Below are 26,529 nucleotides of genomic sequence, written 5' to 3'. Positions count from 1 at the left end.
GTGTTTCTCTGTCGGTACATTGAGGACCAGAAGTACATTTCAGGATTCAAGACTACTACATTTTCAAAGATATCAGATCAACTCTGTTCTCACAAGAATAGACACAGGATACAATACCAGTGATTCCTTTTATTTCATTCAGGAGACAACATTGGCTTCATTGCCTTTGACAAAAGTCTGTTGTAGAATTGAGACAAATGTATAGAAATATAAATATAGCATGTCAAAACGACAAAGAAACAAAAACACTGACAGGTTTAGTATTGATACTGTAGGTCTATTGGATTATATAAAAAATCTAGTTTGACTTTTTCAATAAATGTGCAAATATACAAAACAACCGTGGTGCGAATGTGACAATTAAATGCCGATTTACAGTCTGTTAAATTTGCTAGTGTCTGGTTTGGATGAAGCGATACAGGAAGGAGCAATCGATAAGGCATTCATCTTAGAGTCTGCGCATACACAGCCCAGCTGAGAAGGAACAGGGAGAGACCCAGGCACCCGGCCCAGGGGAGGAGGCGGCCAGAGTAGCCCAGAGGCTGAGTCTGACAGAGGGAAACACGGTCCATGTCTCTGTCTACCAGCGAAAGTGACATGTTGAGTGTCCCCATTTTGTTGTGAAGCCATTGCTGTAGCAGGCTTTTCCACTTGCTGGTTGACTAAACTGTCAGGAGAGGTTACTGTTATTGCGCCCGCCTCTTCTCCAACTTCAACTTGAGCTCCTCAGATATGGCTGAAAGAAACAAGCATTTAACTTTGGAATGGTTTTGGTTTTATCTACATTTCAACAATACATACGCAACAAGTTCCCTGAGCGATTACCTCTCTAAATCATATTCAAGACAGATGGAACTCTTCTAAATGACAAGATAGTAAAAAAGGAAATAGAATCAAAATGGTTGACCTACTCTGAGCCACAGCATGTGGTGGGACAGAAGTCACAGTGATGTCAGGGGTATCTGTGAAGGTCGAGTGGGAGGTACGAGGTGTACGAACAGAAGGCACCAGTGGTGGCATCAGGGCCTTCCTCTCAGGTCCTACAACACAAGGGAAAACTATTTCATTGACTGATTCCCAAAGGGAAGGTTCAGTGGATAGCCCTAAAAATAAACACAAGACAAAAACACCTCAAGGTGCCATGATAGGTATTCAAAAATAAAGAAAAGCATGTCGACTGCCTTATAAAATGAGATACAGTGCATTCGGAAAGTATTTAGACCCGTTGACTTTTTCCACATTTTGTTACATTACAGCCTTATTCTAAAATTGCTTAAATAGTGTCGCCCCTCAATCTACACACAATACCCCATAATGACAAAGCAAAAACAGGTTGACATTTTTGTAAATGTATACAAAATAGGTAACATTTACATAACTTTTCAGACCCTTCACTCAGTACATTGTTGAAGTACCTTTGGCAGCGATTACATACAGAGTATGACGCTTGTTGGGGAATAATCAGAATTGGTTGTTAACATAGGTAAGATGTTTTATATTCATCATATGTTTGTAAGTTACTTCTCATCAGAATGTTATTTTTGTATAATACTGTGGCGGGGTTGCAGTAGCTGTTCTCTGTCAAGACTAAGTTGCTTGGGCCGGAGAGAGGTCAAGCGTGTATCTCTTTGCTCCACAATGTCTGTGTGCCAGTAAGTGTGTCTCTGTGATCTTGTCAAGATAGGATGGATTTGATATATGCCTGTTGATATGGAGGATTGGTTTATGGTTCTGAGTTTGAGAAAAGAACATAGTTTAGGAGACAAAGCTGAACGATGAATTATGCCAATGCTGTCTTATCCTGTGTGTGTCTTTGCTATAAAGGATCTCAGTTGAAATATGGAAGGGACTCTCAGATAATTCATTGATAGACACTGAATTGATCTGAGAGTCACAGGGTTGTGATAGAACTCATATAATTAAAGATGGACTTTGTGATAACTCTGACTTGTGTGTGGTTTGCTCTCATGATTTGGTAAATAGAGGACATTTCCACAACACGCTACAAGCTTGGCACACCTGTATTTGGGGAGTTTCTTCCATTTCTACTCTACAGATCCTCTCAAGCTCTGTCAGGTTGGATGGGGAGCGTCGCTGTACAGCCATCTTTCAGGTCTCTCTAGAGGTGTTCGATTGGTTTCAAGTCCGCGCTCTGGCTGGGACACTCAAGGACATTCCTGCGTTGTCTTGGCTGTGTGCTTAGGGTCATTGTCCTGTTGGAAGGTAAACCTTGGCCCCAGTCTGAGGTCCTGAGCAGATTTTCATCAAGGGTCTCTGTATTTTGCTCCATTCATCTTTCCCTTGATCCTAACTAGTCTCCCAGTCCCTGCAGCTGAAAAACATCTCCACAGCAGGATGCTGCAACCACGCTTCACCGTAGGGATGGTGCCAGACTTGACGCTTGGCATTCAGGCCAAATAGTTGAATCTTGGTTTAATCAGGCCAGAGAATCTTGTTTCTCATGGTCTGAGTGTCTATAGGTGGTATTGAGGAGGGCTTCTGTCTGGCCACTACCATATAGGCCTGATTGCTGGAGTGTTACAGAGATTGTTGTCCTTCTGGAAGGTTCTCCCCTCTCCACAGAGGAACTCTGTCAGAGTGACCATAGGGTTCTTGTTCACTTCCCTGACCAAGGCCCTTCTCCCCCGATTGCTCAGTTTGACAATCTTGTCTTGGAGCTCTACAGACAACTCATTCGACCTCATGGCTTGGTTATTGCTCTGACATGCATGGTCAACTATGGGACCTTATATAGACCGGTGTGTACCTTTCCAAATCATGTCTAATCAATTGACCTGACCACAGGTGTACTCCAATCAAGTTGTAAAAACATCAAGGATGATCAATAGAAACAGGATGCACCGGAACTCAATTTCAAGTTTCATAGCAAAGGGTCTGAAACTTCTGTAAATAAGATCTGTTTTTCATTTTCAATACATTTGCAAACATTTAATAAAAACTTTTCAATTTGGTATTAATGGGGTATTGTGTGTAGATTTATGATATTTAAACCATTTTAGAATAAGTCTTTAATTAACGTAACAAAATGTGGAAGAGGTCAAGGGGTCTGACTACTTTCCAAATCCACTGTATCTACTAAGACCGTGAAAACAATGTTTTTAAAAAATTGTCTTTGCAAGACCGCAGAAGGCAAGAAAATAGGCTGCTCACCAGAGCTGAGCAGCACTTCACTTGGCAGAGATGTTTGATGGGGCAAATGGGGGGTCTGACGGGGCATCACTAAAACATAAAACACAATGTTTCAAAACCTTGCTCCTCTACATGTTTCAAGTACATAGTTCATTAAATATTTTTCAGTTAATGGCTGAGGCAAGGTTATTATAGTTGTGATTTTATATATTTGTCTTCATTTCTATTTGTTTATTTCAAAATTCAGTGTTCTGGACATGTTAGTTGTTTAGCGCCCCCTAGAGGCAGTTTAAATGCAGCAGTGTAGAATTAACCTTTGTGTCATGAGACAGAAAGCAGTTTCAGAAGTGAAGCAATGTGTAAAATGTGACAGTAGTTACAATCCTGAAACATCCTTTATAAGCTTTGTATGAGAATGTCTGTAAGTAAATTTGTTTATTAACACATGACAAATGTTCCACATAATTACTATTTTACCGAAACATGAAAATGGAGTTCGCTGTTAGCTACTTTGCATTAGCTTCAACACTATTTCTCCCTAGGGACACCTAGCTGAGCAATATCAAGCATAGAGTTGCATTCTAGCTATTTTATATTCGGGCCTCTAGATTGAGTACTCTTATTCCTTATTTCGTAGTTATTGTGGAAGACATTCTGTGCTCTATACTACTGTACTACTAAAAACATGTACTTTTGTGTTTATTGCAGTTTCACACTGATTCAAGTAAACTTCCAAAAAAAGGCACCCTGCTTCACAGTAATTTGAATGAGTGTTTAGCTAGATAAGGGCTACTGTACATTTAGCAAGTCCAGTATATTCAGTTAGTTTTCAGATTTACTAGTTTTTAATTTAGTTTCAGTTTGATAAAAACATTTCTATATTTAGTTTCAGTGTTAGGGACAGAAAGTAGCCTATGCATGGGAGGCTAGGACCATATATCTGTTGTAGGCCTATAGCAGGGCTCTCCAACCTTGTTCTTGGAGACAGGACAATGACCCTATAAATTTCTGCCCCGCAGCTGAATCTAATAATTAGCTGGTTGATAAGACAAATCAGGTTGGTTTACAACTGGGGTTGAAGTGAAAACCAACAGCAAGGTAGCTCTCCAGGAACAAGGATGGAGAGCCTTGGCCTATAGTTTGTCGATGCATGCACCATCTGAGCAGGGGGACGCAACCATTCTCTGCTGATTGCGAAACATCTCACTGGCAAATTTTTCTGGTTGGGGCGTGGCCACTCCAGTCTGCTCACTGCCCCAACCAGAAAAAAGAAAGGAATTAGGAAACATCTCGCTAGCTACTTTTTTTCTGGTTGGGGTGGGGGCAGTGAGCAGACTGGAGTGGCCACGCCCCAACGAGAAGAAAATAGCTAGCGAGATGTTTAGCTCTGGGGAACACCCTCAGTGGGGTGGGGGCAATAAGCAGACCAGAGTGGCCCTGATCAGAAAAAAAATAATAATAAGTGTATTGCTTTCTTTACAGACTATGCTTCACATTTCTTTCCTGTTGTTCGATAGTGATAGCAAAGATGAACATCTTGTCAATATAATAGCTCAAGTAACCACTCTAACAATGAAAATGCATGTCCTCAAAGATGGAGACGAGATCAGGTGGGATCATTCTAGCCAATGAGAGGGCAGATACGCATGTGAACAGTTACAAATAAGTAGTTTTTCCTCAAAAGACGTAACAACCTAACTATTACTCTATTTAACTAAATAAGCCTCAAGTCATTTGACACTCATACACCTCCATGCAAACACGTCTGCTTATCTTGCAGGGAAAGATTTTGGGCAGACGTAATCCTCTCGCTTCGCCTCATCCTCTCTGGTGATAGCTAGTGAGTGATACACAAGCTAGGCTTATTTGAAACATTGCCATCTGGCAGCATTTACCTGCCAGAATCAGAAGCTCAAAAACCAAATGACAAAAAAGCTTGAAAACCCAATTTGATTTGCCAAAAAATTCTAAAATATACACTGCTCAAAAAAATAAAGGGAACACTAAAATAACACATCCTAGATCTGAATGAATGAAATATTCGTATTAAATACTTTTTTCTTTACATAGTTGAATGTGCCGACAACAAAATCACAAAAACTATCAACGGAAATCAAATTTATCAACCCATGGAGGTCTGGATTTGGAGTCACACTCAAAATTAAAGTGGAAAACCACACTTCAGGCTGATCCAACTTTGATGTAATGTCCTTAAAACAAGTCAAAATTAGGCTCAGTAGTGTGTATGGCCTCCACGTGCCTGTATGACCTCCCTACAACGCCTGGGCATGCTCCTGATGAGGTGGCGGATGGTCTCCTGAGGGATCTCCTCCCAGACCTGGACTAAAGCATCCGCCAACTCCTGGACAGTCTGTGGTGCAACGTGGCGTTGGTGGATGGAGCGAGACATTATGTTCCAGATGTGCTCAATTGGATTCAGGTCTGGGGAACGGGCGGGCCAGTCCATAGCATCAATGCTTTCCTCTTGCAGGAACTGCTGACACACTCCAGCCACATGAGGTCTTGCATTAGGAGGAACCCAGGGCCAACCGCACCAGCATATGGTCTCACAAGGGGGTCTGAGGATCTCATCTCATCTCTGTACCTAATGGCAGTCAGGCTACCTCTGGCGAGGTATACACCACCAGGTACACCACGACTGACCCACCGCCAAACCGGTCATGCTGGAGGATGTTGCAGGCAGCAGAACGTTCTCCACGGCGTCTCCAGACTCTGTCACGTCTGTCACGTGCTCAGTGTGAACCTGCTTTCATCTGTGAAGAGCACAGGGCGCCAGTGGCTAATTTGCCAATCTTGGTGTTCTCTGGCAAATGCCAAATGTCCTGCACAGTGTTGGGCTGTAAGCACAACCCCCACCTGTGGACGTCGGGCTCTCATACCACCCTCATGGAGTCTGTTGCTGACCGTTTGAGCAGACACATGCACGTTTGTGGCCTGCTGGAAGTCATTTTGCAGGGCTCTGGCAGTGCTCCTCCTTGCACAAAGGCGGAGGTAGCGGTCCTGCTGCTGGGTTGTTGCCCTCCTACGGCTTCCTCCACGTCTCCTGATGTACTGGCCTGTCTCCTGGTAGTGCCTTCATGCTCTGGACACTACGCTGACAGACACAGCAAACCTTCTTGCCACAGCCATCCTGGATGAGCTGCACTACCTGAGCCACTTGTGTGGGTTGTAGACTCCGTCTCATGCTACCACTAGAGTGAAAGCACCACCAGCATTCAAAAGTGACCAAAACATCAACCAGGAAGCATAGGAACTGAGAAGTGGTCTGTGGTCATCACCTGCAGAACCACTCCTTTATTGGGGGTGTCTTGCTAATTGCCTATAATTTCCACCTGTTGTCTATTCCATTTGCACAACAGCATGTGACATTTATTGTCAATCAGTGTTGCCTCCTAAGTGGACAGTTTGATTTCACAGAAGTGTGATTGACTTGGAGTTACATTGTGTTGTTTAAGTGTTCCCTTTATGTTTTTGAGCAGTGTATAATAAATAAAAAAATAACTGAGCAATTTGATGGTTTTTATTTTATAGTCAAAGATAAGTTTCAGTATAGTTTTACAAAATGTTTTAATTTGATTTCAGTTTACCAGTGGTGTAAAGTACTTCAGTAGTTACTTTGGTTCTGCACTTTACTATTTTTTACTTTATTCCCCCCAAAAATGATGTACTTTTCAGTCCATACATTTATACGGACACCCAAAAGTACACATTACATTTTGAACATTTTGAACGCTTGAACGCGACAGGAAAATGGTCTAATTCACACACTTATCAAGAGAACATCCCCCGGTCATCCCTACTGCCTCTGATCTGGCAGATTCACTGAACACATGCTTTGTTTGTAAAGTGCCTCTGGCTATCCGTATATATAAAAGAAAAATGGTGCAGTCTTTAATTTAAGGAATTTGAAATGATTTATACTTTTGATACTTAAGTATATTTAAAGCCCTTTTTTAGATGTACTTTTACTCAAGTAGGATTTTGCTGGGTGACTTTCACTTTTTCTATTAATGCATCTTTATGTTTACTCAAGTATGACAATTGGGTACTATTTCCACCACTGCAGTTTACAAAAAAGTATTTTTTCCAATTTCATTTTTTGTTTACTACAATAACCTTGGTCTGAAGTTGTTAGATTAGTACGGTACCAGTAGTTTTAAGAGTGGGACTCACTTGGCAGACGAAAGCGTGTGGGAGGAGTCTGAGAGAGGTGAGCAGGCTGCAAAGTAGTGTCTTTCTTTTCTTTCTCTGGAAAAGCACACAGACAAGAATAGCAACAGAGGGTGAGAAATGAAATCATACTTGGAAATTAAATAATACTTGAATTGCATTTGAAGACAGAGGGGAGCAGGACAAAGGATAGTACTCACGGGTATCATTGAGGTCAAGGCACACTCTTGTATCTGACTCAGGCTCTGGAGTTGGTACACGCCCTCTTGGACCTGGGATTAAAACACAATATTCCTTTTTACCTCTTTAGCATAATTCATTGAATCTGTTCATTACTAAGGCAAAACATAGATCATTTGAAGCTTGAGATAGAAGTTGACAAGTAGATCTGAGATCAGATCCTTTCCCATGGTCTTACGTCAGATAGCGTCTACATGACGCAAATGGACTATCTGTCTTGTCTACTTGTAAAAAAATGTTTTTTAGTGGGAACTACCTCTAATTCCTAATATGAATGAGAGCTATAAGTGGTCAAGTGCATTTGGCGACATTGTAAAGGTGTGGGTGTGTTTGTTAACAGGGTCAAGGAGGTCCCAGTAAGGTAGGTATGTATACCTGGTTTGGGAGGTAGAGCAGGGACTGGCACAGGGGGCATGGGAGTACTGGGGACACACTGCAGACTCTCTCCATTCTCCTCATTTGCCTGAACAAACGCTAGGGAGACAGAGGGCATGAATGTTATGACCATGACCGATAAGCCAGAGCTATACTTAACTCATGATGGACAATGAACAGAAACACAGAGGGGAAACAGGGAGAATGAGGAAGAATGTAAAATAGAATGTAAGAGCGAATGAAAGAGAGCAGTAGTAAGTGCTATGTGCTCCATCTTACTGATGCTCTCTTCGTACGGTCCTTCCATAATGAAGGGTGTCAGAGTTCCATTAGTCTTGTCCACCAGACAGTTTATGACATCATGCAGTGTGGCACAGAAGATCTACAGGCAGAACCATCATTAACATTCTGCACACACCACCTCATACTGGAAATAAGGTGAAACAGCTGAAAAGACTGTCAATATGGCCCATTTATGGCCCACTGTCAATATGGCCCAGACTGTCAATATGAAACATTTACCAGAAATCTGAGAAAAGTGCTCAGATTGGCTAAAGCAGAACTAAGGTATTATGCAGGTCATAACATCAAAAAGCACCAATAAAGGTAAGATGTATTATCACAGTGATTGATTTGTCTGTTTTTCCAGGAGAAAACAGGGGCAGGCAAAGACAATCTTATGGTAGAATATTTCATCAATGTCTTCCTTATCACTCCTTCACATTGGGTTAACCTGAGGTTCAATACCTCTCTAGGGTCATAATGAGAATTCCCATGCATACGTTTAGAATGAGGAAAAGTGAAATAGTTAGCTGCCATAAAGAAAATAACTTTAAAATAAAATAATCTATGTTCGTTTATACAAATAAAAACTCTTTAAAGTATTGTGTTTAAAGTGTTGTGTGTGGCAGTGGACAAGCAGGTGTATTCAGCAACGAGGAAGCAGGAATAATGATTCAGGAATCTGTTTGAAACACTCACTGGAGTATCTACATCAATGGCGTATCCTCCGTCATGTTTCCTGGTCACGCGATAGTGTCTGAACACAGACCTGCCAGAAGAAAGAGTATCAATGAGTGGCACATTAATTCATTAGAAGAAATCTGTCACATGAACAAATAAGTACGGGCTTTCCTTCACTTGATTCAGCAGGTGTTGCTTTCATGGACTATTAATCAAACTATCATGTGACGTGTATTTTCTTTGATTGAACTGTAGACAACACTGTCAGGAATTGAGGGGAATGGGGGAGTGTACCCATTGAGGTCCTGTCGAGTGGTGACAGCCAATGAGGCGCCATCCCTGCTAGGCCGAATCAGCAGGTTCCCACAGTCAGAGTGTCTCTCCAAAGTCATCTCTGCCTCAGTACGAGACACGGGCTGAAAACACCTGCACATAGAACATCCACATATAACACATCTGAACAGTAGAAGAAAATTGGGCAAACAGAGCTAGCCAGACACCAGTAAACAGCCCAGTTTAAACCTCCGGCTACCAGCACTTTTGTCCCCTAGATTTCTAATGTATATATAGGGCACTCACGCAGGCATGTCCCCTACGAGGCTGAGGTAAAGGTTAGAGCTGGATGCTGCAGCAGGTGTAGGGGACAGGGTCTTCAGTCTCTCCCTCTCGGTCTCTATCGTCTCTCTCATCATGTGGATCTGGCCTGGCAGCAGGTTGAGAGAGCTTGGCACTGACAGCTGGAGGGAGAGACACAAGGAGTATTTACCATCATTTAGACCCAAGGCCATGAAACACTGGAAATGTTTGAGGCAATATTGACTAAGCTGTGTGCCATTATGCCATTGTTACCAATGTAGTTTCATCAAATTCCCCACAGACAGATAATTATATAACACCAATAAATATATGGCATGATATTATACGGTCTGTGCATGCCAGTGAGACAGACAGCTTGAGAGATGGGAAGCGAGCCAAGACGAAAGTAAAAAAATAGGGTAGGAAAGAGAAAGATCAGGCTTAATTAAAAATGTGCAATCATAAAAGTGTGATTTGGGGCCTCCCGAGTGACGCAGCACTTTAAGGCACTGTATCGCAGTGTTGGAGCGTCACTACAGCCTGGGGTTCGATCCCAGGCTGTGTCACAACCGGCCGTGACTGGGAGTCCCATAGGGCGGCTCACAATTGGCCCGGTGTCGTCCGGGTTGAGGGGAGGGTTTTGCCGGGGGGGCATTACTTGGCTCATCACGCTCCAGCGACTCCTTATGGCAGGCCATGCGTCTGCAGGCTGACTTGGGTCGTCAGTTGAACACCGTTTCATCCGACACATTGGTGCAGCTGGCTTCCTGGTTAAGTGAGTGTTAAGAAGCGTGGCTTAGGATGCATAACTCGACCTTCACCTCTCCCGAGCACGTTAGGGGAGTTGCAACAATGAGACAAGATCGTGATTGGATATCACAAAATTGGGGAGAAAAGGGGGCATAAAACATAATAACTGACTTGATAAGTATTCTTATAATCCCTGCCAAGACTGGAGATAAGCAGGGCTTGAACCATGAGATAAAATGAATTATTCTCAGTTTACTGACCAGATATTACCAGAAAAACTAGCCTACTGAGCCATATGTGGTATGATAGTGAATTAGCTGTATCATGTTTCACTAACCTCAACTACAGAGTAGATGAAACCTTTCCATAGTTCTCGAGCCTCTAGACTTGGGGCCTGTAGAGTGAAGAAAAGAACCCATTAAACCATGAATTAAACAATAGTAATGCAAAACAAAAAGGAAAAATAGTCATCATGTCCTTACAGTGATTTTGATCTCCCCATCCTCCATACGCAGGATGAGTCTGGCTGCCTCCAGGTTTCTGTCCCGATTGCAGTCATCCGTCAAGGAGATGGGGCCACGGAGCTCTAGTTTCTCCACATACTGTTGAAAACACACACAAATGAGTATGCAGTGACAAATGGGAGTGGCCACCACCCCAATACATCGACCACTGAGCTTTCCTCCATCTGATGTCCCACTTGTCCCATCGTAGGCCCCTTCCTTCCAGTTAACTCACATAATTGTCATTGGTGTTGTTGTAGAAGAAAAGAATGTTTCCACACAAGCATGTCCATAGTCTCCGAGATGCCTAGAAAGACAGAGAAAGGTGGTGGAAGACAGACAATGGCTATGACACGTTGTATGACACCATAAAGATTTAAAAGAATACTGCATGAGATGAACTATAGATAATGAATTCCCGTTTGTCAGTATAGTTATGTGTAATGAGTCGTGTCATTTGAGTCACCAGTCTACACAAAGTGGCACATTATATTATTGTTGAAAATCAACTCCCAGTGTAATTCATGTAAATCCTGTTGAACTGACTGACCGTGTCTAGTTCCCATCAAGGCAAACATGTGACAGGACTGGCTTGAATTATGAAGATGACCACACCGTGGGCGGCTTTTGACCATTTTGGGGGATTCCTCACAAATTTCTCATTGGTAGGAAGATGTTTGGTCCATGTCAGATGTTGGGTACTATATTTAATATTATCTGAATCTTATTCATTAAAAAGGGCCAATTTGGATGCAATCAATTGGCTTAATTTCTCAGAGAAAATGTCAACAAAACAATCTTACCTGTTTCTAACTACAGAAACAATTTCATAACAATCTGAGATGGTGGGTAACATCACTTGCTGAAATTAAATGGAACGACTCTGGTAGTAAACAACAGAACAAAACAGGCTGAATGACAGATTGGGAAAACAACCACAGATCATCACGGGATGCCATTATTAGAACCCCAACACTGTCCAGTCATGTCTGAAGCCCAGCCCATTGCTCTAATCGGACAACACAGCAAAGACAATAATAAAGACCTGTCCATCTAATCTGTCACACTAGCCTGCTCCAAACGTAATGCCTTGTGGCAATAAGTAGTCTAACCAGTTCTGTCCCTGACATCCCATGGCTCCTTCAGAGAGAACAAAGTCCAAAAAACACCCTATTTACCAGAAACCATTTATAATGTGTGCTCCACCCATAGCACACATACTAGAGCCGGCATGCAGACATTTTCTGTGTTAGTTACCCAGGAATATTCCTGGGTAACTGTCTCAACTTTGGTGAATATGGCTTAAAAATGGGGATTAAATTGTTGGTGCAAAGACTTCAGGGGAATCCAGACAACAAACATTGATCGCACAAGACAACACAAATTTAATTGTCCCATAAAACAAATTAAATTGTCAGCCATTTGGCTCACATGGATATTGTTTGATTTGATTTGTGTTTTAATTGTTAAAATTAGTCCTTGTGCAGAGTAGGGCTGAGAATTGCCAGGGACCTCACAATACAATATCACAATACTTAGGTGCCAATATGATATGTATTGCAATTCTCATGATATATGTATTGCGATTTGATAGTGATTTTACTGCGATTCGATGTTCTAAACATGTTGCTCACCATATATCTGCTGCAGTGGGACATGAGAAAACAAGTTTTGATCAGTCATGGAAATAAAAAAGTCCTGAAAACAAAATTGGCTTTCTAAAAGTTGAGAACAAGTTTTGGTGCAAGTAAAGCCAACTAGCACTAAAATAATATTGCGAGTCAAAACGATACAATATATCAAAAATAATATTTTAATATCTAACTATTTATTCCCCCTCCCCCCATCAATAGCATAGAGTTGTATGGTTTGTTAAACTTTTAAATCAATGTTTTTTGTTTGGCATACATTTTAAGTGAAAAATCTAAGTACCAGTGCAATTTCGTAACCGTGGAATTGCCCAACATCTCGACATGTAAGCTTTTGTATACCATGACGATAGGATATATTACAGGGAATTACAGGGAATTTCCAGCTTGCTCAAGTAGTGGTCCAGGCTCATTCCACACATTAGTGAGATGTAAATCACTCATCTGGATCAGCCCTTCCCCAGTCAACAACAAAAAAAATATTTCACATTTGTTTAACCAGGTAGGCAAGTTGAGAACAAGTTCTCATTTACAATTGTGACCTGGCCAAGATAAAGCAAAGCATGGAGTAAAACAAACATAGTCAATAATACAGTAGAAACAAGTCTATATACAATGTGAGCAAATGAGGTGAGATAAGGGAGGTAAATGCAAAAAAAGGCCATGGTGGCAAAGTAAATACAATATAGCAAGTAAAACACTGGAATGGTAGATTTGCAGTGGAAGAATGTGCAAAGTAGAAATAAAAATAATGGGGTGCAAAGGAGCTAAATAAATAAAATAAATACAGTAGGGAAAGTAGTTGTAGTTGTTTGGGCTAAATTATAGATGGGCTATGTACAGGTGCAGTAATCTGTGAGCTGCTCTGACAGCTGGTGCTTAAAGCTAGTGAGGGAGATAAGTGTTCCCAGTTTCAGAGATTTTTGCAGTTCGTTCCAGTCATTGGCAGCAGAGAACTGGAAGGAGAGGCGGCCAAAGAAAGAATTGGTTTTGGGGGTGACCAGAGAGATATACCTGCTGGAGCGCGTGCTACAGGTGGGTGATGCTATGGTGACCAGCGAGCTGAGATAAGGGGGGACTTTACCTAGCAGTGTCTTGTAGATGACATGGAGCCAGTGGGTTTGGCGACGAGTATGAAGCGAGGGCCAGCCAACGAGAGCGTACAGGTCGCAATGGTGGGTAGTATATGGGGCTTTGGTGACAAAACGGATGGTACTGTGATAGACTACTCAACAAATTGGATGCAGAGTATTGGAGGCTATTATGTAAATGACCTCACCGAAGTCAAGGATTGGTAGGATGGTCAGTTTTACAAGGGTATGTTTGGCAGCATGAGTGAAGGATGCTTTGTTGCGAAATAGGAAGCCAATTCAAGATTTAACTTTGGCTTGGAGATGTTTGATGTGGGTCTGGAAGGAGTTTACAGTCTAACCAGACACCTAGGTATTTGTAGTTGTCCACATATTCTAAGTCAGAGCCATCCAGAGTAGTGATGTTGGACAGGCGGGCAGGTGCAGGCAGCCATCGGTTGAAGAGCATGCATTTAGTTGTACTTGTATTTAAGAGCAATTGGAGGCCACGGAAGGAGAGTTGTATGGCATTGAAGCTTGCCTGGAGGGTTGTTAACACAGTGTCCAAAGAAGGGCCAGAAGTATACAGAATGGTGTCGTCTGCGTAGAGGTGGATCAGAGACTCACCAGCAGCAAGAGCGACATCATTGATGTATACAGAGAAGAGAGTCGGTCCAAGAATTGAACCCTGTGTCACCCCCATAGAGACTGCCAGAGGTCCGGACAACAGACCCTCCGATTTGACACACTCTGAGAAGTAGTTGGTGAACCAGGCGAGGCAATCATTTGAGAAACCAAGGCTGTCGAGTCTGCTGATGAGGATGTGGTGATTGACAGAATCGAAAGCCTTGGCCAGATCAATGAATACGGCTGCACAGTAATGTTTCTTATCGTTGGTGGTTAAGATATCATTTAGGACCTTGAGCGTGGCTGAGGTGCACCCATGACCAGTTCTGAAACCAGATTGCATAGCAGAGAGGGTATAGTGAGATTCGAAATGGTCGGTAATCTGTTTGTTGACTTGGCTTTCGAAGACCTTAGAAAGGCAGGGCAGGATAGATAATAGGTCTGTAGCAGTTGGGGTCAAGAGTGTCCCCCCCCTTTGAAGAGGGGGATGACCGCAGCTGCTTTCCAATCTTTGGGAATCTCAGACGACACGAAAGAGATTGAACAGGCTAGTAATAGGGGTGGCAACAATTTCGGCAGATAATTTTAGACAGAAAGGGTCCAGATTGTCTAGCCCGGCTGAGTTGTAGGGGTACAGATTTTGCAGCTCTTTCAGAACATCAGCTGACTGGATTTGGGAGAAGGAGAAATGGGGAAGACTTGGGCGAGTTGCTGTGGGGGGTGCAGTGCTGTTGACCGGGGTAGGGGTAGCCAGGTGGAAAGCATGGCCAGCCCTAAAAAAATGTTTATTGAAATTCTCAATTATAGTGGATTTATCAGTGGTGACAGCGTTTCCTATCTTCAGTGCAGTGGGCAGCTGGGAGGAGGTGTTCTTATTCTCCATGGGCTTTACAGTGTCCCAGAACTTTGAGTTAGTGTTGCAGGAAGCAAATTTCTGCTTGAAAAAGCTAGCCTTGGCTTTTCTAACTGCCTGTGTATATTGGTTTCTAGCTTCCCTGAAAAGCTGCATATCACAGGGGCTGTTCGATGCTAATGCAGAATGTCATAGGATGTTTTTGTGTTGGTTAAGGGCAGTCAGGTCTGGGGAGAACCAAGGGCTATATCTGTTTCTGGTTCTACATTTCTTGAATGGGGCATGCTTATTTAAGATGGTTAGGAAGGCATTTAAAAAAATAACCAGGCATCCTCTACTGACGGGATGAGATCAATATCCTTCCAGCATACCCCGGCCAGGTCGATAAGAAAGGCCTGCTCGCTGAAGTGTTTCAGGGAGCGTTTGACAGTGATGAGTGGAGGTCGTTTGACCGCTGACCCATTACGGATGCAGGCAATGAGGCAGTGATCGCTGAGATCTTGGTTGAAGACAGCAGAGGTGTATTTAGAGGGCAAATTGGTTAGGATGATATCTATGAGGGTGCCCGTGTTTACGGCTTTGGGGAGGTACCTGTAGGTTCATTGATAATTTGTGTGAGATTGAGGGCATCAAGCTTAGATTGTAGGATGGCTGGGGTGTTAAGCATGTTCCGGGTTTAGGTCGCCTAGCAACACGAGCTCTGAAGATTGATTGCCCCCCATCTGTTCTCATATGGTGTCCAGAGCACAGCTTGGGGCAGAGGGTGGTCTATAGCAGGCGGCAACGGTGAGAGACTTGTTTTTAGAGTTTAAGTTTATTTTTACAGGGACAGTGCACATTAATCAACATTTCAGTAAAAGTGCCGGTTTTAGCCAACCGGCTAATTTTCAACCGCAGTCCCTGGGCAGGTTATTAAAAACAATTACAATATAGACAATAGCAACATAGAACAAGCAAGACATAGCATACAGACAGAGCAACATAGGACAAGCAAGACGTAGCATACAGACAGAGCAGCATAAAACAAAAAGCAGCAAGACAAAATTCATAAAAGCAACAAAGTGTTTCCACACCTCACAAGCTACAGACAACAGACAACATGGAGTGGCAACACACAGCTAGGGACCATGTTCACAAATCTGATTGACCTTTAGCCATGTCTTCAAGCATTTTGTGAAAGTGTGATATGTGGTGCAGTTATGTGTGTCTGATGGCAGTGTATTCCAGACATGGGAAGCTCTCACAGAGAATGCAGATTTACTAAAGGTGCTTTTCCTTAGGGGAACTATACGGTCACCTCTCATGGCAGACCTTGTGGATCTGCTGCCATATGTCTGGGTTTTCTGTTTAACAAAAATATTGAGTGGAGGGGGAGCCAGGCCATTGAGGATCTTGAATACAAGACATGCGTCGGTGTATTGCACAAGATTTTCCCAACTCAAGAGCTCATGCTTTCTAAGGATGTGACAATGATGATGGCTATTGGGCTTCCTATCAAGCACTTTGAGAGCCTGTTTGTAGACAGACTGAATAGGTTTTAATGTTGTACAGCAAGCTTGGGCCCAACTAGTCAAGCAGTATGTTAAGTGGGGGAGTATCATAGATTTGAAGTACAGTTTTGCTACCTCTGTAGTCAAACAATTTCGTATAAATCGGAAATTAGCTAGGTTGAATTTGGTTATTTGAATTACCTTTATCACATGCTTTTTAAAAGAGAGGTTGGAATCAAGTATGATGCCAAGGTACTTAAAATCGGATACCACCTGGAGCTTCTCCCCTGACACATAGACATCTGGCTCAGTAGCATCTGTTGCCCTCTTTGTGAAGAACATGCAAACAGTTTTTTTCACATTGAGATGCAAACACGAGTCACTGAGCCACTTTGTAACCTGGACCATTACAGTAGTGAGTTCTTGTGCAGCTTGTTGTTTGCTCTTTGCATGCACATATATCACTGTATCATCTGCATACATTTGAACTTCAGACCCAGTACAGACAGAAAGCAGATCATTAATGTACAGGCTGAACAGGAGGGGCCCCAGTATTGACCCTTGGGGCACACCCACATCATAGCTACGAGTGGGCGACAGCTCATTGCTCACTCTGACACATTGAGTTCTGCCTTCAAGGTATGATTTCATCCATCTCAAGGCATCAGGGGAAAAGTTGAACTTGGACAATTTTGTGATGAGAATCTCATGGTTAACAGTATCAAAAGCCTTCCTTAGGTCCAGAAACACAGCCCCAACAGCACCCCCTTTGTCCATCTTGGACTTCACATTTTCCAGAAGAAAGCAGTTGGCCGTTTCTGTGGAGTGTTTCGCTCTGAAGCCAAACTGCATGGAGTGTAATGTGAAGGGGCTGTTGTTGAGGTGGGCAATCAGTTGTTCTGCTACACACTTTAACAACCTTTGACACCACAGGTAATATACTAATGGGCCTGTAGTTACTCACGTTAACAGGGTCTCCTGATTTAAAGATGGCCGTTATTATGGCCGACTTCCATACCCTTGGAAACACACCGAGACCAATAGATGTGTTGGTGACCTTAGTAATGGGGCCAATGAGTGACTCTTTGTAGTTTTTAAGAAAGGTAGAGTCCATCCCAAACACATCTTTGGCTTTAGAGTTCTTTAGTGAGCTAATCACCTTGTTCACCTTTGACTCAGAAACCTCCCTTATGATGAAGACAGGTTGAGTGTCATTCACTAGCACTGAGCCCAAGAAACAAGTGGAGGGGTTCTGTGTCAGTACCCTGACAGAGTCAATAAAGTAGGAATTGAAGGCTATTGCTATTTCGACTGCATCCTGTGTTAGATTGTTATTCACCATGATTTCTAGTCTTTTTGCAATGAGCTGTTGCAATGTTACTATGGTCTTTCCATCCTTCCTGTTTGGCCCTGTCCGGGGGTGTCCTCGGACGGGGCCACAGTGTCTCCTGACCCCTCCTGTCTCAGCCTCCAGTATTTATGCTGCAGTAGTTTATGTGTCGGGGGGCTGGGGTCCGTTTGTTATATCTGGAGTACTTCTCCTGTCCTATTCGGTGTCCTGTGTGAATCTAAGTGTGCGTTCTCTAATTCTCTCCTTCTCTCTTTCTTTCTCTCTCTCGGAGGACCTGAGCCCTAGGACCATGCCCCAGGACTACCTGACATGATGACTCCTTGCTGTCCCCAGTCCACCTGGCCATGCTGCTGCTCCAGTTTCAACTTCCACCTGACTGCGCTGCTGCTCTAGTTTCAACTGTTCTGCCTTATTATTATTCGACCATGCTCGTCATTTATGAACATTTGAACATCTTGGCCATGTTCTGTTATAATCTCCACCCGGCACAGCCAGAAGAGGACTGGCCACCCCACATAGCCTGGTTCCTCTCTAGGTTTCTTCCTAGGTATTGGCCTTTCTAGGGAGTTTTTCCTAGCCACCGTGCTTCTACACCTGCATTGCTTGCTGTTTGGGGTTTTAGGCTGGGTTTCTGTACAGCACTTTGAGATATCAGCTGATGTACGAAGGGCTATATAAATACATTTGATTTGATTTCCCTGTTAACTTTTTTAGATTCTCCCATATCAATTTAGAATTTCCCTTTGCTTCACCAATTATGTTAATAAAAAAGTTTGCCTTGGCCTGTCTGATTTCTTTCATCACCTTATTTCTCAACATGGTAAACCTACGTCTGTCATGCTCTAATTTAGATTTTAGGGCTATTTTTAGAGCATAATCTCATTCTTTCACCAATTTCCAGATTTCTCCATTTAGCCAAGGAAGAGTGCTCTTTTGGCCAGGTTTGGATTTGATTTTCTTTAGGAAGCCATTTATTGTAGTCTGGATTGTGGATAGAAAAACCTGACTATCAGCTTCCACGGCTGTATAGGACAAGAGATCATTCCAGTTTATTCCCTTAATTGCTTTTTCAAAATTATTTAATTCACTCTTAGGTATTCTGAGTTGATCCGGCTTTCTAACAGTAGAGAGGTTAAACCTGCTCTTAGACAGCTTTCTGGCTATAAGTGTCAGATTATGATCAGACAGCCCAGTAACCATATTGAATGATTTAGTCACTCTCTCTGGTTTATTACTGAACACCAAATCAATCTGTGTTTTAGAGCAACAAGTCACCCTGGTTGGCCCTTTAACTAGCTGTGTAAGGTCAAAGGTATTAGTGATCCGTTTGAGGGTTTTCCTACAACACTTGTCTTCATAATTAATGTTAAAATCTCCCATTAAGATGACCTCTTTCCCAAAATCACATTCCCTAAGCATGGTATTAAACTGATCAAAAAACACACTTTTGGTGGAAGGTGGCCTATACATTCCAATGAGGGTAAAAGACATTTGGGGAGACAGTGTAACGTTCAGGCCGATACATTCTAGTTCATTATCACATGACCACTCAATTTGTTTACATTACATTTAAAAGTAGAAGTTCAAATTGTTTGGGTACAGACCTGGATAGTAGGACAGAACTTTGCAGGCTACTGCCCCCTTTGGCAATTCTATCTTGTATGAAAATGTTGTAGTTGGGGATGAAAATTTCAGAATTTGGTGGTCTTCCTAAGCCAAGATTCAGACACAGCTAGAACATCTGGGTTGGCAGAGTGTGCTAAAGCAGTGAATAAAACAAACTTAGGGAGGAGGCTTCTAATGTTAACATGCATGAAACCAAAGCTATTACGGTTACAGAAGTCATCAAAAGAGAGCGCCTGGGGAATAGGAGTGGAGCTAGGCACTGCAGGGCCTGGATTCACCTCTACATCACCAGAGGAAAAGAGTAGGATAAGGGTATGGGTAAAAGCAATGAGAATTGGTCGTCTAGAAGGTCTGGAACAGAGAGTAAAAGGAGGTTTCTGGGGGCGATAAAATAGCTTCAAGGTATAATGTACAGACAAAGGTATGGTAGGATGTGAATACAGTGGAGGTATACATAGGTATTGAGTGATGATGAGAGAGATATTGTCTCTAGCAACATCATTGAAACCAGGAGATGTCATCGCATGTGTGGGTGGTGGAACTAATAGGTTGGATAAAGTATAGTGAGCAGGACTAGAGGCTCTACAGTGAAATAAGCCAATAAACACTAACCAGAACAGCAATGGACAAGGCATATTGACATTAAAGGAGAGGCATGCTTAGTCGAGTGATCAAAAGGGTCCAGTGAGTAGTGAGGTTGGTTGGGGTCATGGCGATTCAGACAGCTAGCCGGGCCATCGGTAGCAAGCTAGCATAGGATGGAGGTCTGTTTTTTAGCCACCTCGTGCGTTTCCGTCGGTAGGATTAGTGGGGTAGAGGCGATTAATCCAATTCGCAAGCCGATAGTCACACGGATAGCAGCTAGCTAGCTGCGAGATCCAGGTATAAATGTCCAGAGCTTTCAGTTGAAATCCGGGGACATGGTGAGAAAAATAGGTCTGGTATGTTCCGGTCCGAGCCGCGCCGTACAAAACTGCCGATAGATTTGAGCTAAAAGATAGCTGATGACCACAAACCGTGGTTAGCTTAATACTAACGATTAGCCAGTAAAGAAGCTAACTAGCTTCTGGCTAGCTGCCATGGAGGATTACAGATGAGGTAAATAATATATATATTTTTTTCATATAAATTGGTGAGGCAGGTTGCAGGAGTGTTTTGATGTTGAGTTTATAGACAAACAAATATAAAAAAGGTTTGTGAAGAAAGTTGCAAGAAAATATTATTTATCTATACATACACACACACACAGTGGGGCAAAAAAGTATTTAGTCAGCCACCAATTGTACAAGTACTCCCACTTAAAAAGATGAGGCCTGGAATTTTCATCATAGGTACACTTCAACTATGAGAGACAAAATGAGAAAAAAAATCCTGAAAATCACATTGTAGGATTTGTTATTAATTTATTTGCTAAAAATGGTGGAAAATAAGTATTTGGTCACCTAGAAACAAGCAAGATTTCTGGCTCTCACAGACCTGTAACTACTTCTTTAAGTGGCTCCTCTGTTCTCCACTCGTTACCTGTATTAATGGCACCTGTTTGAACTTGTTATCAGTATAAAAGACACCTGCCCACAACCTCAAACAGTCACACTCCAAACTCCACTATGGCCAAGACCAAAGAGCTGTCAAAGGACACCAGAAACAAAATTGTAAACCTGCACCAGGCTGGGAAGACTGAATCTGCAATAGGTAAGCAGCTTGGTTTGAAGAAATCAACTGTGGGAGCAATTATTAGGAAATGGAAAACATACAAGACCACTGATAATCTCCCTCAATCTGGGGCTCCACGCAAGATCTCACCCCTTGGGGTCAAAATGATCACAAGAACAGTGAGCAAAAATCCCAGAACCACACGGGGGGACCTAGTGAATGACCTGCAGAGAGCTGGGACCAAAGTAACAAAGCCTACCATCAGTAACACACTACGCCGCCAGGCATAGTACATATATATATGGGACACGACAAGACGAGGACATCTTGGTGACGGAAATTAAAGATGTAATTTCCGTTTTCAGATGTAAGAAACACAAACTAATATTGAAATTATAAAACGCTTGTGGATTTCTATTAGATCAAAGTAGAAACAACATCGGTGTCATACACAAAAGGGTCTTGTGGTCAAGCAACAACAAATGCATTCCTTGAGTGACGGGGTGGGACTAGGTCTGTGGAAAGTGGCATAGGGACAGAGAGAGAGAGAGAGAGCGGAGAGGGATGACTCAAGTAGTGGAGTAAACTATACAAATGGACATTATGCAGACGTATCACATTTAACAAACCAAACATTAAAATACCGTTATAGAAGGTGAAGTAAAAACCCAAACCAGTCCGTGCATCAATACCACTAGATTGTAAAATATGCTATACCGCCCAGCCCTAGCGGGCAATACACTCCGAGCCCTCCTCATCCAGCGGGTATGTGTGTTTGACCAAATTCAATACTATTTTACAGTAAACAAACTGACAAACTTTCAGCGCGCTTATAGGGAATGACATTCAACAAGCACAGCAGTTACATAAATTACTGATGTTGGCTGAGAGAAATTGATGCTAAAACGATTGTGGGGGCTGTTTTGTTAGACTTCAGTGCGGCTTTTGACATTATCGATCATAGTCTGCTGCTGGAAAAACTGAATTTATGGAGAGAGTTTGCTGCACTGAAAGTAAAGGGGCTGAATACTTTTGCACGCCCAATTTTTCCGTTTTTGATTTGTTAAAAAAGTTTGAAATATCCAATAAATGTCGTTCCACTTCATGATTGTGTCCCACTTGTTGTTGATTCTTCACAAAAAAAATACAGTTTTATATCTTTATGTTTGAAGCCTGAAATGTGGCAAAAGGTCGCAAAGTTCAAGGGGGGCGAATACTTTCGCAAGGCACTGTATGTGGATGACTCAACTAGAGGTCGACTGATTAATCGGAATGGCCGATTATTTCGTTCCGATTTCAAGTGTCGATAACAATCGGTAATCTGCATTTTTGGACACACGATCATGGCCGATTACATTGCACTCCACGAGGAGACTGCGTGGCAGGCTGACTACCTGTTATGCGAGTGCAGCAAGGAGACAAGGTAAGGTGCTAGGTAGCATTAAACATATCTTATAAAAACAATCAACCTTAACATAATCACTAGTTAAACTAGTAATATCATCAACCATGTGTAGTTATCTAGCTTGTCTTGCGTTGCATATAATCGATGCGGTGCCTGTTCATTTATCATTGAATCATAGCCTACTTCAAACGGCCATTTAACAAGCGCATTCGCGGGGGGAAAAAAAATCACTGTTGTTGCGCCATTGTACCAAACCATAAGCCTCAACGCCTTTCTTAAAATCAATACACAAGTATATATTTTTAAACCTGCATATTTAGTTAATATTGCCTGCTAACATGAACTTCTTTTAACTAGAGAAATTGTGTCACTTCTCTTGCGTTCTGTGCAACAGAGTCAGGCTATATGCAGCAGTTTGGGCCGCCTGGCTCGTTGCGAATTGTGTGAAGACCAACGTCGCCAAATGGGGGATGTCTCATTTTTTTAAACCTGCATATTTAGTTAAAAGAAATCCAGGTTAGCAGGCAATATTAAAGTAGGGAAATTGTGTAATTCCTCTTGCGTTAACTGCACGCAGAGTCAGGGTATATCAACCATGTGTTTGAGCTGCCTGGCTCGTTGTGAACTAATTTGCCAGAATTTTACATAATTATGACATAACATTGAAGGTCGTGCAATGTAACAGGAATATTTAGACTTATGGATGCCGCCCGTTAGATAAAATACGGAACGGTTCCGTATTTCACTGAAAGAATAAACGTTTTGTTTTCGAAATGATAGTTTCCGAATTTGACCATATTAATATTTTTGTGTGTTATGTTATAATTAAGTCTATGATTTGATATTTGATAGAGCAGTCTGAGCGGTGGTAGGCAGCAGCAGGCTCGTAAGCATTCATTCAAACAGCACTTGTGCGTTTGCCAGCAGCTCTTCCCTGTGCTTCAAGCATTGAGCTGTTTATGACTTCAAGCCTATCAACTCCCAAGATTAGGATGGTGTAACCGATGTGAAATGGCTAGCTAGTTCGCGTGGTGCGCACTACTAGCATTTCAATCGGTGACGTAACTCGCTCTGAGACCTTGAAGTAGTTGTTCCCCTTGCTCTGCAAGGGCAGTGGCTTTTGTGGAATGATGGGTAACGATGCTTCGAGGGTGGCTGTTGTCGATGTGTTCCTAGTTCGAGCCCAGGTAGGGACAAGGAGAGGGGCGGAAGCTATACTGTTACACTGGCAATACTAAAGTGCCTATAAGCACATCAAATAGTCATAGGTATATGAATTACAAGTGGTATAGAGAGAAATAGTCCTACAATAACTACAACCTAAAACTTCTTACCTGAGAATATTGAAGACTCATGTTAAAAGGAACCACCAGCTTTCATGTTCTCATGTTCTGAGCAAGGAACTGAAACGTTAGCTTTCTTACATGGCAAATATTGCACTTTTACTTTCTTTAACACTTTGTTATTGCATTATTTAAACCAAATTGAACATGTTTCATTTCTTTGAGGCTAAATTGATTTTATTGATGTATTATATTAAGTTAAAATAAGTGTTCATTCAGTATTGTTGTAATTGTCATTATTACAAAGAAAGAAATAATAAAATAGGCCGATTAATCGTTATCGGCCTTTTTTGGTCCTCCAATAATCGGTATTGGCGTTGAAAAATCATAAATCGGTCGACCTCTAGACTCAACACTATACACGTAAACTACTACAGTGACCGAAATGACTGCAACACTTAAAAAGCTGCAGTTACTTTCAGAATGGGTGGCAAGGAAGTTAGCCCAAAATATTTAAACTAAAAGCATTGTATTTGGGACAAATCATTCACTAAACCTCAACTAAATATTGTAATGAATAATGTGGAAATTGAGCAAGTTGAGGTGACTAAACTTCTTGTAGTACTGGATTGTAAACTGTCATGGTCAAAACATATTGATATAAAAGTAGCTAAGAGATGGGGAGAAGTCGGTCCATAATAATGTGCTGCTCTGCCTTAACAGCACTATCAACAAGGCAGGTCCTAGTGGTCGCACCCGGACTACTATTGGTCATGTGCCACAGAGGGACTTAGGAAAATTGAAATTGGCTCAGAACAGGGCAGTATAGCTGGCTCTTAGATGTGCACAGAGAGATAACATTAATACAAGACATGCCAATCTCTCTTGGCTCAAAGTGGAGGAGAGATTGATTTCATCACTACTTATTTTTGTGTGAGAGGTATTGACATGTTGAATGCACCTAGCTGTCTGTTTGAACTACTGGCACACAACACAAACACCCATGTACACCCCACAAGACATGCCACCAGAGGTCTCTTCACAGTCTAGAACAGACAGACTATGGGAGGTACACAGTACTACATACATCCATGACTACATGGAACTCTATTCCACATCAAGTAACTCATGCAAGCTGTATAATGTTATTTACCCCCCCCCCCCCCCCCCAGATAAAATACACCTTTATGGAACAGCAGGGGACTGTGAAGCAACAGACCAGCTCTGAAAAATACCTGATTTGAATGGACAAAAGACCAATTAGTGTAAACAATATCAGAATTGGTCTGCCTGTGTAAACGCAGCCAATGACATGCCATTTTAACAGACTTCAAAATGCTATATTAACTCTTCACATCGGAATGAATGCAGTCACATGATCGATAGCTTTGGCCATTATACAGTCTTGTTTTGTTAAGAGCCTGGACGCTTGTTTTGAACGTTAACACGAGGGTGGGTTTCCTTTCTGGAACGTTCCAACAGGAATATGTTCCAAAAACTTCGTATATAATATAACGACCCTGGGTTTATACGCGTGGATATCGACTGCTGGACTTCGGGCTAGAAGGTCGAGTGTTCGAGACCTGCTCCGTTACAATAACAAGCAATGCATACAAAAAGTTATATTGCGGCAGAATATGATACCGGCAAACCTTAGGGCATTTAGCCTCGGGATTCCTTGCTTGACCACACCCTCCTTCCACCAATCCATTTGTTTTTATGGACTGAAAAGAGCAGAAGCTCTGAGCTGTCCGATCAGGTCCATTGTCGGTAGGGAGTGGGTTATTTCATTATGTTTTTCACTCACCACGTTTATTCCGAAACATCTCTGTCCTCGTTCCCTACGGACAAACATTTAAGAAAAAGCTACGTGGTGAGTTGATGACTTTTCGGTAGTTACTTTTCTAGGTGGCTTGATGCCGTTTTTGGAACAGATTCCTGTTGAAACGTTCCAAAGGTTAAACCCACGCCTAAATGTTAAATTACAACACACGTATAGGGTTAGTGTTCCCACAGGACCAGATATCCATGTTAACGGAAAACACACAAGTGACCACCTGTGCTAATTAGCTAGCTAGCATACCTGTGTGTAAGCGTAACTGGGTAAGTGTTCGGACGTTTAGTTTGTAAGCACACAGCCATATGGATCTGTGCAAACATGCTACAGTAAGTATATTTGATTATTTCGTGGTATCTTAATCGACACAGGAAGTCTGTCTGACCCTAGTGTATTGAATTACTACTACACAATGTAGCAACATCTTTATACCTTGTCTTCGAATGACCTTTTTTCCAGGAATCCTTCGTAGTAGCAGTGTGGAAGCTGTCGCCCAGCTCGCTTGGTCGCCGCCATCAGTGCCGAGCGCGACGAAGAGTTTACGCACGGCAATCGGGATCCCCCGCTCTCCAGGTTAAGTGGTTTATCAACACCTGGGTGGATTTATGGCTTGAAGAAGTGAACAAGAAAAATGTATAACATAAGATATCGACAGTCTCTGTCAGAGAAAAGCCACGTGGTTTGGTTGGTCGTCCAGCTATACTTTGGAGAAGCTTTTGTTATATGCTTTAAAGTATCATCTGGCGTTCCTCTCTTGACTGGAAACAATTGTCCGTAGAGTACTACAGGTGCCACTTGAGGCATGTGTCTGTCGCCAAAACACGCCCACTGCTGGCTAAACGCTCATTGGTCTATTTCACATTGGGCCATACCTATTTTTCCAGGCGAGGAAGCGCACAGACGTTTTTACAAAAAAGTTTCGGTGAGTGCAGGAACT

At 42.4% G+C, this 26,529-nt stretch overlaps 1 protein-coding gene across 2 annotated transcripts; it reads right to left on the bottom strand.

The window, feature by feature from the left end:
• Window positions 1-109: 109 nt before the first annotated feature.
• Window positions 110-26,434, bottom strand: LOC109902545 (signal-transducing adaptor protein 2). Of its 2 annotated transcripts, XM_020498981.2 has the most exons (14): window positions 26,025-26,432; window positions 10,984-11,055; window positions 10,728-10,847; window positions 10,583-10,639; window positions 9,499-9,656; window positions 9,214-9,345; window positions 8,938-9,007; window positions 8,236-8,338; window positions 7,957-8,055; window positions 7,542-7,613; window positions 7,345-7,419; window positions 3,172-3,240; window positions 912-1,040; window positions 110-736 (listed from the first exon to the last, which is right to left on the bottom strand). In XM_020498981.2, the coding sequence occupies exons 1-14, from the start codon at window positions 26,106-26,108 to the stop codon at window positions 687-689; spliced, it is 1,290 nt and encodes a 429-aa protein (XP_020354570.1). In that variant the 5' UTR covers window positions 26,109-26,432; the 3' UTR covers window positions 110-686. The 2 variants fall into 2 exon arrangements, with proteins under 2 accessions (XP_020354570.1, XP_020354572.1); XM_020498983.2 differs by lacking the exon at window positions 3,172-3,240 and having other exon boundaries at window positions 26,025-26,434.
• Window positions 26,435-26,529: the final 95 nt, after the last annotated feature.

This window comes from Oncorhynchus kisutch, linkage group LG13, assembly GCF_002021735.2.
Source record: "Oncorhynchus kisutch isolate 150728-3 linkage group LG13, Okis_V2, whole genome shotgun sequence".
In the NCBI taxonomy this organism is placed as follows: domain Eukaryota; kingdom Metazoa; phylum Chordata; class Actinopteri; order Salmoniformes; family Salmonidae; genus Oncorhynchus; species Oncorhynchus kisutch.
This window is presented reverse-complemented; position numbering and strand designations above follow the sequence as displayed.

Bases quoted from the DNA above. Each gene is read 5' to 3' on its own strand.
- LOC109902545 (XM_020498981.2), bottom strand. From the start codon at position 26,108: ATGGCGGCGACCAAGCGAGCTGGGCGACAGCTTCCACACTGCTACTAC. The intron at 8,056-8,235 runs GTAAGATGGAGC...CTGTCTCCCTAG, and splicing joins ACCGTACGAAGAGAGCATCA to CGTTTGTTCAGGCAAATGAG. The intron at 1,041-3,171 runs GTGAGCAGCCTA...CTTGTGTTGTAG, and splicing joins TGAAGTGCTGCTCAGCTCTG to GACCTGAGAGGAAGGCCCTG.